General features: G+C 34.8%; 3 protein-coding genes across 3 annotated transcripts; all 3 read left to right on the top strand.

Annotated features, from left to right (window-relative positions):
- Positions 1–3,648: 3,648 nt before the first annotated feature.
- LOC145572732 (uncharacterized) lies at positions 3,649–4,533 on the top strand. The gene has a single exon (XM_081631703.1). It carries the CDS (start codon positions 3,649–3,651, stop codon positions 4,531–4,533), a length of 885 nt encoding a protein of 294 aa, XP_081487829.1.
- Positions 4,534–4,581: 48 nt separating this feature from the next.
- On the top strand, positions 4,582–7,734 carry LOC145572733 (uncharacterized). The gene is made up of 2 exons (XM_081631704.1): positions 4,582–5,739; positions 5,821–7,734. The coding sequence occupies exons 1-2, from the start codon at positions 4,582–4,584 to the stop codon at positions 7,732–7,734; spliced, it is 3,072 nt and encodes a 1,023-aa protein (XP_081487830.1).
- A 7,863-nt stretch (positions 7,735–15,597) lies between these two features.
- On the top strand, positions 15,598–17,772 carry LOC145571468 (peroxidase P7-like). The gene is made up of 4 exons (XM_081630505.1): positions 15,598–15,874; positions 15,976–16,167; positions 16,519–16,684; positions 17,179–17,772. The coding sequence occupies exons 1-4, from the start codon at positions 15,668–15,670 to the stop codon at positions 17,562–17,564; spliced, it is 951 nt and encodes a 316-aa protein (XP_081486631.1). The 5' UTR covers positions 15,598–15,667; the 3' UTR covers positions 17,565–17,772.
- The last annotated feature ends 459 nt before the right edge of the window (positions 17,773–18,231 follow it).

Genomic DNA, 18,231 nt, shown 5'->3' on the forward strand with positions numbered 1-18,231 from the left:
AAAAATTGTTATGAGTAGGTAGATCTTGTGACGGCCGAGCAGTTAAGGTGGGCACAAGCTGATTCGCCGACAATTTGTATTTGTTTGGAAGGTCTCTTGTTTAGTGGGGCGATTTTAAAACAAGGAATGGCACAATATCTATAAAGGCCTAAATGCAAATTTTAAAGAAATAAGCAACCGAATATCACTCGCCCTCAAAAAAAGCATTAATTTGCATTTACAAGATTTTCCTAGTGAACGCTAGATTTTAGTAACGCAATAATTTCAACTAGGTGCTAGGAAAGTTAAACAAAAGACCTAAAAAGCTTCTAATACATACCAAGGGAGTTGGATTTTAAAATTAGGGCTTTCGTGTAGCAGCACCTCCACCAACGCCCCCGAGGGCTGGGCCTGATTATGCTTGTGGGCAGTAGTAGACTAGTAGCAACATTCAATGTCCCACACTTAGGCGTTGTGCCTCAGCCTTCACCTATACTTTATAGTACCCAAGGCATAGCGCTACCCTTGTTAAGCAAAGCATAGGTGTTTTTAGGGTAGGGTGGGAGGAAGGAATAGGAAAGTTCATATTGCTGTTAAATGAGCATCGGAGATATTTCTATATTAATTTTGGTTTTCCCTCTTCAACCGTTCTAGAGCTTGAAGTCAATGTTGCTTCTTTTTAGACCTTGTTATGGGAGCAAAAACTAAGGTTGCATGAAAACAAGTTAAAGATTTGAGTTCCCCTGTTTTTTTCTTTTTTTTTTTTTTTCTTTTTGGGGTAGCTTCCGTTGCAGGCTGTATTGGTATATAGCTGCTAGTTTATCTCTCTTTAGTAAATGAGGAAAGGTCTAGAAATGGATATACGCTTTCTAGTATTTGTGCTATCTTCGAGTATTGCTAGCAAAACTGTGATTTTAAATTTATAGAATGAGTGATATTACTATATTAGATGTATTGCTTTAAAGTATCTGAGTTTTGAGAGAATAAGTGATGCTGCCTGTGTAAGTGTGTATTTTGATGGCTTTATGTATATTTGATTTGTGGGTTAATTTGATGAGAGCTGTTGATTTGAGGATGAGAGTTTGTGAATAATGGGGGGGTTAAAAATCCTGGCATCCAAAGTTACCCAAATTCAATGATATCTGACAGATGAAATCTTGTAGGGAAATTAGGAGGCACTCTATAACGTTGGCCATCATTACTGAGAAACAAACACAGTAGAATCAGTATGCACTCAGTAGACGGAAGAATTCTCTGGCCACTGCAATTTTATTTCGCAAATCTGTCAAGTAATAATATGCTCCGTCCTTGCAGCTGATTTGAGCATGTCTTTCTGAAACCTGAGTTGAGAGAGATGAGAAAAAGATCAATGACAAACTTCATAAAAGAAAAAAGGTGAAATTTTCAAGAAAGAGAGATTTGAGGCAAAGAATGAAAGTTTATTACCTGAGGTGAAGACACAGCTACTGACATACCTGAGGAATCCTTATGAGATGCTCTCCAAACATCATAAAAAGAAAAAAAAAATTGATGGATATTAAATAAAATATAGAATAAGTGAATAACCATCTTACAACAATGAATATTATGCAAATAGTACTCTACCGACCATCTTGGTAGGCAGTGTAATGAGTATAAATATGTGTTTTTCTTCTTTAATTTCCATTTCCACACATTAATACACTATTGGTTTGATGTGGAAATGAATTACGAAAAAAGGCACATTCTTGGAGATAAAATGGTATTACCATGAACTTTGGCACAAAAGTTGAGTAACTCTGAAAGAGATATTAGGACTTGGGAATTAGAATAAGATTTTTGGAAGAGTCATCTTGTGGCTAGCGTAGGTTCATGGGTTTTTTTTTTTTTTTAATTAATGTCTAGGGAGCACTAAGGATAGTGATGAAGATGAGATTTAATTTTGGTTTCGAAGACCTTGCCAAAGCATCCACATATTATTATTTTTCATGGGAATGATCAACCTCTAAGAGAAGAAAACTCTCATCTGTATATTTTACTTGTATAGCTTAATAGGATACAATTTTCTTGTTTTGGAGGGTAAGATTTGGAATTTTTCATTGCTTTGTAGTTTATATACTGTAACATCCAAAGTGAGGATGTATTTATTGTGTCCTCTATGACTACTGTGTTCCTTGGATGTTTAGGACTACTGAAATATTCCAACCAAAGGTATTATGATGACTTTGTCAGTAGAAATGTATTCAAAGATGGAAGAGGTAAATCACATTGATAATTGGGAATAGAGTTATTGATATCTTTTCCTGCTATTGGTTTTTCTGTCGTGTGAGTACTTGGGAAAATAGTTGACATAAAGGGGATGGCTAAGTTGCTCGTAGAGTTGGCAATTGGACATATATAAACTGGATGCATGTTGAATGGTTATGGGCTATTGAGGGTTTAGGTTCATTCAGGGTCTACAAGTATTTGGATTTGTTCGAGTCAAGTTGATTGTGTTATTTTTCTAGATTAAGCCCCCTCCAATAACTATTTTGTGCACTTGGGAGTATGATATGTATTATGTTTGTAATTAATGATCTTTTTCTTATACTTGTATGTTCCTTAATTGCATATTCTCTTATAATGAATTGTATGTGCTTTAATTTGCCTGTACTAAAAGCTTATCTCCTTTTAACTTTCTTTTTACAAAATTATCTCCTCAATTTTCTCATTGGAGGGATGTCAATTTCATGCATTGAAAATGAAATTGATATTGAGACATCATATTGAAAATAAATAACTTTATATCTAATGTCTGTCCAATTTTTAAAGGCAAGGATGGCTTGGTTATTTAAGCATTTATTATGGTTAATTATTAGCCGTTTTGCCTAACTAAGTTGGAGAGACTTATGAAGGTTCATACACATAACATCGGGTCGACCTTGTGTCAAGATCATAGGGAGTGATTTGAGATGATGATAATTTATTAAAAGAGGTCTTTGTAAAAATTATTTCATTTTGGACCCTACAGTGTACTGCTTATGGGTGGGGGGACTTGTCTTATAGTTGGTGTCTTATCTTTTGTATTTTTAATGTTGTCTCTTGCCTAATAATGTCTGTGTAGTTGGAATGTCTTGTTTTTTAGGAGGGCCTTAAATTTAATGCAAGGTAAATCAGTAGTTGCAAGTTAGCGAGTGATAATAAAACAGATGGATATTTCCTTAGGCTTGTCCATAAGCAAAGTTATAGGTTCTAGTCTTTTAGAATTTAGGCTATCATGAGGTCAATATTGTTGTTTTTTGTGACATTCTATTTCATTTGCATTGAATTTTGAAATGGATATGCATATATATTGATGTACTGCGTAATATTGATTTGAGCATGCAAGTGATTTCAAAAGCATGAGATATAATCTTATTTATAAATAAAACTATACTCGTAGGAGCTAGTACGCATGAAATCTGCGCTTCTGATAATCTAAGAATTGAATCTGATCTACACCTAATCGTAGCAGGACCAACAACCTGTAATAGATCTAACCTGAAGAGGACATTTCCTGCTATAAACCCTCTAATTAACTATCTAAAATTCTGGGTGTTTGCCTTGTGTTCTGCCGTTTAAGAAACGCAAGGGTGTTGGTGGCTCGACTTCTTCCAGCGGTTCTTCTAATGTGGGTTCGGTGGCTCCCCCTCCAGAGCCACCAAGGTTGGGATGAAAATTGGTGCTTGGAACATTAGGGGTATTGGACAAACGGACTCCCCTAAAGTTCCTTACCTGTTTTCGTTAGTCCGCTCTAGTAATTTGGATGTTGTGTTTTTAATGGAGACAATGCTTCCTGTAAATAATGTTGTACAAAAAATAGCATCTATTCCTATTTTGGGTAGTTGTGGTTTAGATGCTTTAGGCTTAAGTGGTGGGTTAGTAGTATTTTGGGTAGCCCCGGTGTTGGTGGAACCTTTGTATATATCTCCAAACTTTGTGGCTTGTAAAATATCTGTTGGAAATGAAATACGACATGTAGTGTTTGTGTATGGAGCACCTCATTTAGAAGATAGGTTGGACGTTTGGCATTCTATTGCAAACTTTGTTCGTACTCACCATAATATTTTGTTGATTGGAGACTTTAATCAGGTTGAATACCTCTCTGATAAACTTGGGGGTTCTACAGCCATACATGGGCGGCTAGATTTTATCCAGTGGCGTTTAGATTTGGGTCTTATTGATGTTCCTTTTACTGGTCCACCTTATACTTGGACTAATGGCCGTATTGATTCAGATCCTACATTTGAACGTTTGGACAGAGTATATGCTACTTCGGACTGGTTTGCTCAATTTCCGGACTCAACCCTCACTCATCAGCCAATTTTATTCTCAGATCATGCAGCGATTATTTTCACAGATACTGTTGATAGGTCGCACTCTCATAGGCCGTATCGAATTGAAAATTGGTGTCTGTCGGCAAAAGATGTGTCGAACCTTGTTACAGCTATTTGTCATGAACACTTTTCTGGTTCTTCTCAGTTCACTCTCTCTAAAAGGTTGGCCGTTATCAGAGATCAACTTCGGCACTGGTGTTTGTCACATAGGAAATCATAGGGTATTAATTGGAAATTGTTCTGTCAAGAGGTTTCGGCAAGTTCGCGAATGTTACAGTCTCCTATGGCTCGCAGACTCTTTCTTAACACTCGTAATGAGAAGGTGGAGGCAGCTCACGCTGCTTTTTTATACTGGAAACAGCGTGCCAAGATTAAATGGGATGCTTGGGGAGAATCGAATTCGAGGTTACTTTTTTCGATGGTTCAAGCTAGAAAGCGCCGTAATATGATCCACAGTTTGAAAGATTCCTCAGGAGTGTGGATCTCGGATATGGAACAAATTCGTGCTATGATACTACAATTTAATGCAGACCTTTACACTCCAAGAGCTGCTCCGGATGGTTTTCCAGACCTTGATTGGACTGCCTTGGACATTCTTGTCCTTTCTTCAGAGCAGCTAGCTGATTTACTGCGTCCTTTTTCCAACCACGACATTCGGGCTGCGATGTTTGACATTGCAGATGATAAATCTCCAGGTCCGGATGGTTTTTCTTCGGCGTTTTTTAAGACTTACTGGCCTCAAATTGGTCAGCATGTGGTTTCGGCGGTTCAATTCTTTTTTGCTCATGGTTACATGTTGAAGGATTGGAACCGTACGTTTTTGGTTCTTCTTCCCAAGGTCTCTCAACCAGAATCGGTGTCTCAGTTCCGGCCGATTGGGCTCTGTAACGTAATGTACAAATGCATTGCTAAATGCATTACTGGTCACCTTCGGTTGGTTCTTCCTTCCTTGATTTCGGGTTTCCAAAATGCCTTTGTTCCAGGTCGGATACTTTCGGATAATGCTTTGGTAGCTCATGAATTGCTTAATTTCATGAATCATTCACGGGCCAGAAAGACTTTCTATGCGGCTTTAAAGCTTGACATGAATAAGGCCTATGATCGACTACGTTGGAACTTCCTTTCTCGGGTTCTGAGAGCTTTTGGGTTTCCTGAGTATTGGGTTCATATTATTGAACAATGTGTGACTACGGTCACTTATCAAGTTTTGGTGAATGGCTCCCTGACTCCCACCTTATCTCCAAAGTGTGGTCTTCGTCAAGGAGATCCACTATCTCCGTATCTGTTTGTGCTTTGTATTGAGGTGCTCTCCGCTATGCTCCGACACGCTGAACAACAGAAGTTGATTTCGGGTATACAGATTGCTCGTCATAGCCCTCCTTTTTCTCACCTGTTTTTTGCTGATGATTCCTTGCTGTTCTTCAAGGTGTCTCCTCAAGCCTGTGATAATGTTATGAATCTCCTACATTCTTTCTGTGAGAATTCGGGGTAAGTAATTAATTTGCAGAAATCCTTTGTAAAGTACAGTCCTAACACTCCCCAGGACTATCGAGATTTTCTGGCTAGGAGTTTGCGTCTAAAGGTGGCCTCGAATTTAGGTACTTATCTAGGACTTCCAGTAGATTTGGGGAGAAGCAAGGTATCGGATTTCAGTTTCTTAATTGATAAGGTGGTGGCGCGTTTGGCTTCTTTTTCAGCACTTCGACTTTCAGCGGCAACAAAGTTGGTTATTATCAACTCTGTATTAGTTGCTTCTTTTAATCATGTCCTTTCGGTTTTTAAAATACCGTCCACGATTTGTTCACACATTGATAATCTTCTAGCCCGGTTTTGGTGGAAATCGTCAGATGCTTCGAAGGGTATTGTTGTGCGGTCGGCAGCATTACTGCATATGCCAAAGGGCATGGGTGGTTTAGGGGTCCGTAAAATGGAGTGTTTTAATTCAGCCCTATTGGCCAGGCAGAGTTCGAGGATGATCCACCATCCGCAGTTGTTAGTTTCCCGCTTGATCTTTGCTAAGTATCCTTCTCTTCGCTCTGTGTCGGGTGCCACTATTGCCCGCCCTTCGTGGAGCTGTCGAGGGATTCAGGAAGGTCTTCTGACACTAGCTTCGGGCTCTATGTGGAAGGTAGGAGATGGTTCTGCAGTCAGGATTCGGGAAGATGCCTGGGTCCCAGATGGTCCTATATCTTTTCGGGAAGATATTTCCGAGTCGGATCTTCCGACTCATGTTTCTGCTATCATTAATCCCCGTTCTTATACGTGGGATCCTTTTAAAGTCCACCGTCTATTTGACGCTCCTACGGCAAGGAAGATTCTTGCTCTTGATAGACCTCGTGAGTCGATGGATGACTTCATGTACTGGAAATTCACGAAGGATGGGGTATTTACTACTAAGTCGGCTTATATTTCGATTTTGTTGTCTAGTGTACGCCGGAATCATATCAGTTTCATTCTTCCTCAGTGGTGGAGTCGGTTCTGGGGACTTCCCCTTCTACCTAAATGGAAGATCTTTGGGTGGAAACTGATTCATGATGCCCTTCCTGTTGCTTTTATTCTTCATCAACGGGGATTTCTGGTTGATCCTTTATGTCCGTTCTGTCACTTGGAGGAGGAAACTGTAGGACACCTGTTTAGGGACTGTACTTGGACTCGTCAAGTCCTTCTTGGTCCCACTTTGGCTTTCCAGTCAGCGTCTTTGTCGACCCACTCGTTTGTTCGCTGGTTGGTGGATACAGTGTCAGGGTACCACTCTAGTAAGAACTGGAGTGGTTTGGTGGATTTCTTTGCTCACTTGTGGGCAATTTGGCTAGCTCGGAATACCTGTCGTTTTCGCCAACAGACTGTATCCCTTGTGGAGATTTTTGCTCTTGCCTCGGTTTGGCGCTCTCGGTGTACTTTGGCTTTTGATTTCCTAGCTGTCGTTTCAGTTCGAAGTCCTACTCAGTCCTGTCCAGCTGCTACTTTGAATTCCTACTGGCTTAGGGGGAACCCTTCCCTTTCGTTGGAGGTGTGCTTGGTTCTGGATGGTTCTTGGTCGGAAGGGGACAATGCTGCTGGGTTCGGTTGGTGTCTTCGAGCTATTGATTCTCCTCTGGTCATAGGCGGGGGTGCTCGTGCCTCTTGCGCCTCCTCAGCTTTACATTCGGAACTTCTTGCCTGTTACTGGGGACTAAGATCTGCGACCGGGAGAGGTTTTCGGCGAATTCTCCTGTACACGGACTGTGCTATTTTGGGTCTGCTTTTAGCTAGGAAAAGGCGCCCAGATGTTTCTCTAGTCTGGATCTGTGCGGATCTTCTTTCGATAGTGGATTCGTTGGAAGCGTGCAAAATTGTGAAGGTCCCTAGGAGTTGGGTCGCCCCAGCGCATTGGTTAGCTAACAAGGCTAGGAGTCGGGATTTTCTTCGTTGGTCTTTTTAGTTTTTTGTTCTTATTTTCAAGTTCTCACTGTCAAAAAAAAAAAAAAAAAAAAAAAATAAAAAATACTATCTAAAATTCATTGAACTTGACAAAACCAATAAGAAAAGTATGACATTAACTTGTGACCATGGTCGTTGTGTTGTAGCATTTGATGATGAGCTGATTGCAATCTGTGTCATAGTTGCTATAAAAATTGATTAGTCTTTTAGGATTTAACAATGATTAAGGTATACTAATAGAATTCGTCAAAAAAAAAAGTATATACTATTAGAAGCTAATTGTTGGACTTTAAAAAGTACTTCCATGATAAGATTACTTGATGCCAAAATTACCAAAAATCCAAATTATCAACTTTACTTCATTCACAACTTGGACTAGATTAACTTAAACTCAATAGACCTGTTGACACAACCCTATGTCTCTACCTGCCGAAGGTGTTCAAGCTAGGAAGGTCACTCTGCCTCTGGCTTGAACACGTTCACGAATGCACTGCCGGCCAAATTAACACGTTTCAATTTGATTCAATAAGAATTGCCTTGCCATAGTTTAACCCAAAACTGATTTGAGGACTCTTAACTCATGGTGAGGGTAAAAAGTTGTTCCCTACAGTTTATAAAAGTAGAGCACTATAAAGTATCAAAGTCACAAAATTGCTGAAAGTATGCTTTATAAAGTAGCAAAGTAGTTATTGTAAACCGAGTTAGTTAAAGTAAATTGCTAGTCTGCTACCCCTTGCCACGAGAAATATTTCTTGATCCAATTTGACATTAATGAAATGATAACAAGAAAATACTTGTGATATAGCCTTTTTCCTCATCTTATGGATAAAGTTTTTTTTTAAAAAAAAAAAATATTAAGTAAAGATATTGTTATATAATATATTTATTAGTGGATGTCCATTATATCCTTAGGATTATTCAGGAATATTCTAGATACTATCATTCCCCAAAACCCTAGTTGTACCTCATGTATAAATATATGTATACTCCCACATATTATGGAATAAGAATATCGATCTATTTTCTCTCTAATTTCTCCTCTTTCTCTTTAATTTTGTAACACGTTATCAGCACCATAACTCTAATTAAATTGATTCTAATAGCAATTAAAGCACCATAATTTTGTGCGAACGATTAACTAAGATCTCAACGACGACAAGGTACGCATACTTCTATATTATAGGTTGATGTAAATATACAATTAATAGTCTGACATGTTGTATTCTTATCTATCTATATTTCATGTTACATTAGAACTTCAAATGTATTGTTAAAACCACATAATTTTTGTGTGATTTCGTATGTTTATATTGATGTATCTAGTGGATTTACTCAAGGATATGTTTTTAATCTGGTTATGTTATCGTTCTGACTTTCCTCATCCCTCCACATGCCTCTTATCTTGTTGTTTATGAAATTAATGCAATCACAATCTACACTAGGATAATTGTTTAGTTTGGAACTTTTGAAATCTAATCACTTTTCCCATGTGTTCATTTTCCTTGGTAAACCAATTCTTGACGAGTCATACGCAAATTGATTTTTTTTTATTGTTTGAACAAGCACACTACATATGTACAAATAATGGCTATCAGTTTTGCATCTTACTATGATGGGTTAATGATGGTTCGTTTGGGTTATATTTGGCATACTTCGATGAGGTACATCCGTGCATGATGAATTCGGCATACTTTGGCTTGGAGCATGATGATTTTATTTGAAAATGTTACAAGACTTAATTAGTTTAAATTTTGGCAGTTTAATTGAATCATTATGTTCATCAATGCAATATCGTTTTTATTGATATAATTAAAGTTACCAATTAGGATTTAAGATAAATTTTACCATATTGTGAAAGATATGTCGTATATTTAGGTGAGATAATTAAGGAGAGTGATATATATATATATATATATATATATATATATATATATATATATATATATATATATATATATATATATATATATTCAAGTATATCTTTAGAAGCTATAATTGTAGTTTAATTTTATCATTTTTATCATCGCGGTATTCCCTTGTCTTGTGGCCTAAGGTCTGACTTGGTGACTTTTATTATGGATAATTACTTGTCTATGATCTTAAAAAGTATTTTAGCATTTAATCTAGTTTGATAAATAAAACGAAACAACTAATTGTGGAGGGAGAATTATTTCTTATCGTTTGTAAATTATTTTAATACTAGACATACTTCATATTAATTTTGTGAATTATATATTATGTGACTACCAGCTATCATTGTTATCATTGTTAGGCGTTGAAATATTTTATACAGTGAGTTTGTTGTTAATTTGTAATTTCTCAAATTAATTCTTTGAAGATTATTGTATTGCTCGTGTAATAGTTAGTGAGATTAATTGTACATGGATGATGTCAACATGAATGATTATCCTTGATGACCCCAAATCATGTTAGTACTTGTCTCAAGGGAATTTTGAGAATTTAATTTGTTCAATAGATGTGAAAGGCGTTTATTTATGAATTATAGTTTGTAATAAGTTAATAACAATGACTATTTCATGAGATAACTATGGTTTCCAATAAAATATGGAAGACACATAGTGTATTAATAATACTTTAATAGTAATTTCCAAGCTAATACCCTATAATTGCATACACTTATGCTGTACAATTAACGTGAACTTATAATTAATACAATGGTCATAATATTAGTTTAGCTTATATTATTGATTTATTATGAAGCATACTGTCTTGATTTCTATATTATATATATTGTGTGATTTCAATCAAATAAATGATGATATTATATGCCTACATTAAGTTGGATTATAGGAATAATGAATCGATTGAACATAATATACTCATACAGATGGACCTGAAGTTCCCTAAATTTATGAAAGCTCAAAAATCCTCAAAATAATATGAAGATACATATATGACTTAGAAACTTCTATTAGTTTCTAGAATATGTTGCTTATATATATAATCTACAATTCACAATACTAATGTGATTTTATAAACAAGAAGTCATGAGAATGTTTATACAAAAGCTTAGAATAGTTGACATAATGTCTTTTAATTTGGTAGTTATTGTAGATACCACACTTTGGGTGAGTATTAATAATTCATAGATAACTAGATTCTTATACCCGAAAATGAATGAGAAATAATTGTATGATTGAGATGATATATGCATGTTTTTGGTGATGGATATAATTCATGCAAAAGTTGTACGATCTACGTATTAAACATGATTGCACAATATATATTAAGCATGAGATGGATGATATTGTGGAAAACTTACTTGAAAAATGTATTTATTATGCCCATAGTTTTAAGAATTTTCAATATAAAGATTAATAAAATTGGGCAAGAGTTACGAGTAAGAGTTTATAAGAATAATTTTATTATGTTTGATACATGCATTGCTAAAAGAATTTATGGCTTGAGAAGAGAATGGATTTAAAGATTGTTGGACTAGTTTATACCCCCATATGCAAGGATTAGGGGAAGATAGTGTTTATTCCATTGTTTTTATGTAATCCTTGCACATGAATAATTAAATATATTAATGGTCAGTTTGGTACATACACTAGCCTAAATATCAATAATTTATTTAATAGATGTGGCCACATGATAATCAAATATTTAGAAAGATATCATCATGAAGATGGATATGAATAAATATCATTACCTATATACTAGCTATAAATGTACATATTAAAGATCAGTTGCTATTGAACTAGCACACCTGAAGTGTGGTAATGTAAAAGGTTACAATGATAAGAATCTTTAGAAGAGGAAAGAAGCACTAATTGAAAATGCAAATTTGAAAAAGTGACACATTTTATGTATCTCCTGAAGAGATCACTTTTAATACAATAAATGTAATATGATAATTATATAAAGTACTCCAGAAGAGTATAAAATGTTGTCCAACAAGGTTAGCATGTATCAAGATTACAATCAATGCTCTAGTGGAGTATGAGTATTAGTTAATTGTCTTGCCAATTGTGTACTTATATCACATCATATTCATGGCCATGCATAAAGTATCTCTAATAAGGTGATCACCATGCCAATATTATAAAACTCACCATAATTAAAGTACTAAAGGAAAAGTGATTGGATGTGATAATAAATAATTAGGTCATCTGGGTTTAATAAATTTCCGTTATGAAAACCTGAAGTTTCATATAAAAGAAATAATGTGCTGACACTCTCTCAATGTTAGATACGTAGTATATGAAATGAATTGAATGGCAAGACATAACATTGAGATTGAGATATATTTGAATTGTGAATTTTTAGTTTATTTTGACGAAACACTTCAAGAGATTGTACATATATATTTATAAGTTTTAGCAACTTTGTATGGGCATATATAATGGGTGGCCAGAAGTTCACCAGAATAGTTTATATTTTGTACAATTTTAGGTAAGTAGAAGCTCACCGTATCAGGTGACTGAAGCTCACTAAGGCTACTTGTATGTTAAAATTTTGAGTAACTAATATCTCATTATTAAAGTCTTTTGATGATCCAGAAGATCATTGTCTAGTGAATTACATACAAGTGACTATATTTATATAACAATCTCTTGATTATTGGGGCTATTATCAGTCAGCACAAGAATAAATATAAGAAATGATGAACAACTGCACCATATACTCTCCCTCCATGGATAATATTCTCCAGAAGAGATAAATTTTATTGAATGTGATCTTCCCAATGAAATGAATTATTTTGCAAATTTATATACTAAGTTGGTCAAGAATTTTAATGCCCCTATATATGAGTTATTTTACCAACTTAGAGGGAGAAGGGTTAGCATAAGTTGGCAAAAATTAAAAACTTGATGATCCCTGTAATGTAAGTTTGAAAAGTTATATGCCAACTATTGTCTACATATTATCAAGATATGTTGCACATTTATGATTTGATTTGTATTTAGTTATGACTCATGTTGCATAGCGTTGAAGATACATTTTGGTCATATTAATTATGTGTATACATTGAGATAAAATCTTGCCAATTATACTTGAATCACTACACCTGAAGTGTAGGTTGTATATATGATCGGTTCCAAAATAAAGATATGTCTAATATATATATGATATATGGCAAGATAGTGCAGTTAACACTAATAGTGTAATAGTATATAAATACCATAGTGTATGAAATACCCTAAAAGTGGTATAGATATCTGAATTATTACAATAGATGGCCTATGATGTAAGAAAGTTATGATGGTACCAATAAGAAATGTATTCAGATATCATTGCAAAATAACATGCAAATTAAATTGTATCTTGAGGAATTATATGATACCGGTATATGATGGAACCGATATATAATATGCATATGCAAAATGAATGGACTTGTGAATAAGGGATCAGAAATATATGTCCATTTTGATGTCGACATGAAACTAAGATAATAAATCAAAAGTTTATCATGGACTAGTAGTCCAATTTGAAAATGGATTTCTGAAATCCACACTGTACAGTGTTTACATTTTGAGTCTTTTATTTATATGTATGTTTGAGTTTTAGATTTATGCATTACTCATTGTATGTATAGGATGTATTTTGATGCATTACTCATCACATATGTATTTTGTTTAAGATTTTATCATATATTCTACATCTCATATTGCATGCATTAGTTCTGTACAATAATTGTGTTATATGTGAATGTTTGTGGTATGACGAGTTTATAATTATGATGAAGGCTTACAAGAAGAAAATTTATATATACTCCGATGGGCTTATAATTGTGATGAACTTTTATATGATGACGATCAAATAGCATGTTATGAATCATGCATAAAAAGTTCCCGAAGAACTTACATACAATGTATTAATATATCTAGCCCTTCAAATTCTATATTCTGAAAAATGACTATTGTTATCAAACTCATGGAGAGTATTGGTGACTAAATTATTGAGATTTCAACCTGAAATTTAACCAAGTGAAAGTTAATCGATTTTTGTATTCATTGGAAAACTCTCGCCTAAAATGAAAAATGTCTAAAGAAGAATAGTAATGAGATATATTACAGTAAGAATAATCATCTTATGGTCCAGAAGAACCATGAGTAAAGTATATAATAATTACTTATGTTATATTATTACTAACTCATATGAGGTTAGATAATAGTATCAAGATATCACAAGTTGCCATAAAATATTTGATTATCAATAGCTATTTTACGACCTCCAGAAGTAGGCATAATTTTGATGGTAAGGCAACTTGAAACAAAATTGTCATATAAGAGATAGTGGTAAACACAACATAGGTATTGATCTCACAAGTATGCATGGATAAATGAAGATGCCTAACAGTGAAGATTTGAAGATTCAAGTTGGATCAGGGAATGTTATTCAGCTACAAGTGTGAAGTCACTAAGGCATTGGATTCATTACATTGGAAGATCTCAAGTTATGCATTTATCAGGGGGAGAAAAATACGCGCTGCACTCTTTTTCCCTTAACCATGGTTTTGTCGCACATTGGGTTTTCCTGGTAAGGTTTTTAACGAGGCAGCATGTCAAGGCGTATTACGAAAGTGTTGTACTCTTTTTCCTTCACTAGATTTTTATCCCATCGGGTTTTTCCTAGTAAGGTTTTAACGAGGCACACTATTCGATAATGGTCATCCAAGGGGGAGTGTTATATAATATATTTATTAGTGGATGCCCATTATATCCTTAGGATTATTCAGGAATATTCTAGATACTATCATTCCCCAAAACCCTAGTTGTACCTCATGTATAAATATATGTATACTCCCACATATTATGGAATAAGAATATCGATCTATTTTCTCTCTAATTTCTCCTCTTTCTCTTTAATTTTGTAACAGATATCAGTTTATACCCTCTCAAAAGAATTTATTAGCAGTCATATTATAAGTAGTATATAATTTATTTATTTTATTTTATTTTATTTTATTTTTTGTATACCCTATCAAATAATGTACTTGTATTTAGTAAAAAATAAACTGATTGTGTATTACAAAGTGTGTTTTAAAGTTTAATACCTAGTAAAAAAAATAAGCTGGTTTGTGTATTATGTTTTTTTCAAGTATAAGAGACTTGATTTTAGAAAGTTTAATACCTAGTATAAAAAATAAGCTGGTTTGTGTATAATGTTTTCTTCAAGTATAAGAGACTTGATTTTAGAGACAATCTCATTTGAACATAACCATAAGCTATTAGGGGCTTGATAACGAAAATAACATGATACCTTAAATTGCCCAAATTACATGCAATCAACTCTAACTCGTCTACAACTTGAATTGGATTAATCTAAATTCTAAACTCAACATGACATTTCCGACTTGAACAAACCGGTCAAACTGGCCGGTGGCCAACTTAACACGTTTCAACTTGACTTGATAAGTACTGAATCATCAATAGTTGTTTCTATCGAAACCTATTTTTAGAATTCTAACTCGTTATAAGGGGTAGCAATTAACAAAGTAAGCCTTATAAATTATCAAAGTCACAAATCTGCTAAAATTAAGATTTATTAAGTATCAAAGTCGCAAAGTTACTGTAAACAATTGAGTTATTTTACAGAGGAGATTCTAATAATTTGGTTTATACTCTTCTTGCAATTCCTGTAATAATTTTTTTAGTAAATCTAGCAAATTATATATAATGAAGTGATGTATCAAAATTCAAAGGAATAGATTATTTAACATTTCTATACCTCCAAATCATGCAACGTAGTTCCTTGTCTAGTTATAGGAAAGTGACAATAGAACGTGTTTTCAAAACTGACTATTGATTGTGACATGAATGGTTCTTGAACCCTGTATTCAACTTTATTAGCTTGTTCATGAGACACAAATAATGCACAGTTAATTTGTTGACACAGTCAAGTTTAGATTGCTTATAAAGTAGCAAGCTCCTATATTATTTGTCGGTGTGATTTTGAAATAAACCAAAATGGCTTGTGGCAACTTTTACTTCTTACTTCTCATTGTTTTTGGTGTTGTTCATAGTGGACATGGCCAGCTTTCACCAAATTTCTATTCCTCTTCTTGCCCAAATGCTCTTAGTATTGTTAAGCAAGGAGTTGCAAAAGCTATAAAAAACGAGGCTCGAGTTGGAGCATCGTTACTTAGGTTGCACTTTCATGATTGCTTTGTCAATGTAAGTGTGTAAGGCGGCCACACTATAAGGCAATATTTTGATTCTAATATGTTCTGGTGATTGTTTAAGTGTTGATTATTCATGTCATGCTTGTTTATCAGGGTTGCGATGGATCAATTCTACTAGATGACACTTCAACATTCACAGGTGAGAAAACTGCTATACCTAATAATAACTCGGTTCGTGGATTTGAGGTTGTGGACCAGATTAAGGCCAATTTAGAGAAGGCATGCCCTGGAGTAGTCTCCTGTGCTGATATTCTTGCTCTTATAGCTCGTGATGCCGTTGTTTATGTAAGTTGTTTTTGAATGTTACTCTTTGCTCTCTGCCAAATCCTTTTCCACTTAAAATGCTTAGTTGATTATCTTGTTTAATTAATTGTTTGTGTACATTATGGAGGCAATTAATTATGGAATTAAAATGAAACTGAGGAATATTTGATAGTTCGACATAAATAGGGTTAAACTAACTCAAATAGAAATTTATAGAACTATGATATTTGATTTTAGCGTAGAGAGACCCGCAAGGGCAATAATGTAGACGGGATTTGATCTCTAGGTACCACCCTATCCCAAGACTTTAAACTAGTTGACATCCACAGAACATTAATGTGCACATGGCTAACATGAAAATGGCAATTGCAGTACGGCGGTCCTACATGGAAAGTAGGATTGGGAAGAAGAGATTCTCTCACAGCAAACAGAAGTGCAGCCAATGCCTTTATACCTCAACCTTCTTTCAATCTCAGTAATCTCACTTCCAGTTTTGCCGCTGTGGGTTTATCATTCAAGGACATGGTGGTCCTCTCTGGTACGCCTAATGTCTATACTGTTTTCTTTGCCCTCGAGTAAACATCTTTTCTCAAGCATTATCAGCTCGTTTGATAGGCAGTAGTAAATGGTTGTTATAATAATGATAAAATATAATGCATCCATAATCCATTTACCATTACTATCCCACACCACTCATTTCCGTCACAAAAATTTATTAGGCAAATGGGACTTCTAGGATTTTACCTCGATTATCTAATACTTCATATGTACAAAAACTTTATAATTTTATACTTCGTATGAAGATTTTGGTTGTCAGTGTTTGTGATGTGAGAATTATCAGGATGGTCAGAGAATTTATATTGAATGGACGTTAACATTTTAACATTTCATTATCTTTTTGAATATGAATTGAAAATGAAAGTTTTGACATGTATAATGCCGGTGACATGATGTTACATGTGGATGGACGTGGTGTTTTATCCTTCAAATTGAACTCATTTGGTTGCTGCTTTGTTAATTTTGTGCATACAGGTGCGCACACAGTTGGATTTGCTAGGTGCACAAGTTTCCGGTCACATATCTACAATGACACCAATATTGATGCCACTTTCGCTAAATCACTACAGAAAAAGTGTCCTCGAAGTGGAAGCGACAACGTTTTGCAGCCCCTGGACTATCAAACAAGGTTTCAATTTGATGACAAGTATTACCAGAATTTACTGGTAAAGAAGGGGTTGCTTCACTCAGACCAGCAACTTTACAATGGAAATAAGGCTGATTCTTATGTTAAAATGTATGCAATGAAACAAGGCGAGTTCTTCAAGGATTTTGTTGCTGGCATGATTAGAATGGGGAACATCAAGCCACTTACTGGAAGTAATGGTGAAATCCGGCGTTGTTGCCATAAAACCAATTAAGAAAATACCATGGCATGGTTTTTTCAACTGTATATTGCCGTGAATCCAATTAAGAAAATACCAAGGCATGGTTAGTTTCAGTTATATACCTACAAGTGTAGTTTATGATTGTGTAATTCAGTCGAGCAGACATATAGTATTATAACCCACACTAGACAGCAATATTATAATCTGTCAATATGAAGAATAATGGTTATATATGTGTTAATTCTTCTCTTTCAAAATAATTATTGTATATTTCTTTTTTCTTTTTTTTTTCTTTTCGGTTTCCGAGTGATTTTCAACCGGGGGGGGGGGGGGGGGGAGGGGGGGTGGGGAGGGAGGGTTGGGTTTGGGATTACCTTGTCTTTTTTCCGCTTTATAAGGGTTGCGCATTTAGGACCAATAAATCTCTAGTCGGAAAAAATTAAAAACAACTCTGCTTTTGTTAATCTACTCAGTAATACTGATTTTCCAAGCATCGCATCAAAACTATAATCGTGTGCACACTTAAAAATCAAGTCATATCGATGAAAATGCACAACATAAACAACTTTCATGCATCTAGGACTGGGGTAACATTGTAACTATTAGCAACTAACAAGTTTCATAATTGAATCCAGAAGGTTAAAGTTACAAAATATACGATTTAGTAGGTTAACAAGTTAAGTTTTACATTTTGTAATAT

The sequence above is a fragment of the Chenopodium album genome, chromosome 12 (assembly GCF_948465745.1).
Source record: "Chenopodium album chromosome 12, dcCheAlbu1.1, whole genome shotgun sequence".
Classification (NCBI taxonomy): Eukaryota; Viridiplantae; Streptophyta; class Magnoliopsida; order Caryophyllales; family Amaranthaceae; genus Chenopodium; species Chenopodium album.

Excerpts from the sequence above, each read along its gene's own strand:
- LOC145572732 (XM_081631703.1), top strand. The coding sequence starts at position 3,649 with ATGAAAATTGGTGCTTGGAACATTAGGGGTATTGGACAAACGGACTCC.
- LOC145572733 (XM_081631704.1), top strand. The coding sequence starts at position 4,582 with ATGTTACAGTCTCCTATGGCTCGCAGACTCTTTCTTAACACTCGTAAT. Across the intron at positions 5,740-5,820 it reads ATTCCTTGCTGTTCTTCAAG|AAATCCTTTGTAAAGTACAG; the intron begins GTGTCTCCTCAA and ends ATTAATTTGCAG.
- LOC145571468 (XM_081630505.1), top strand. The coding sequence starts at position 15,668 with ATGGCTTGTGGCAACTTTTACTTCTTACTTCTCATTGTTTTTGGTGTT. Across the intron at positions 15,875-15,975 it reads TTCATGATTGCTTTGTCAAT|GGTTGCGATGGATCAATTCT; the intron begins GTAAGTGTGTAA and ends CTTGTTTATCAG. Across the intron at positions 16,685-17,178 it reads GGACATGGTGGTCCTCTCTG|GTGCGCACACAGTTGGATTT; the intron begins GTACGCCTAATG and ends TTGTGCATACAG.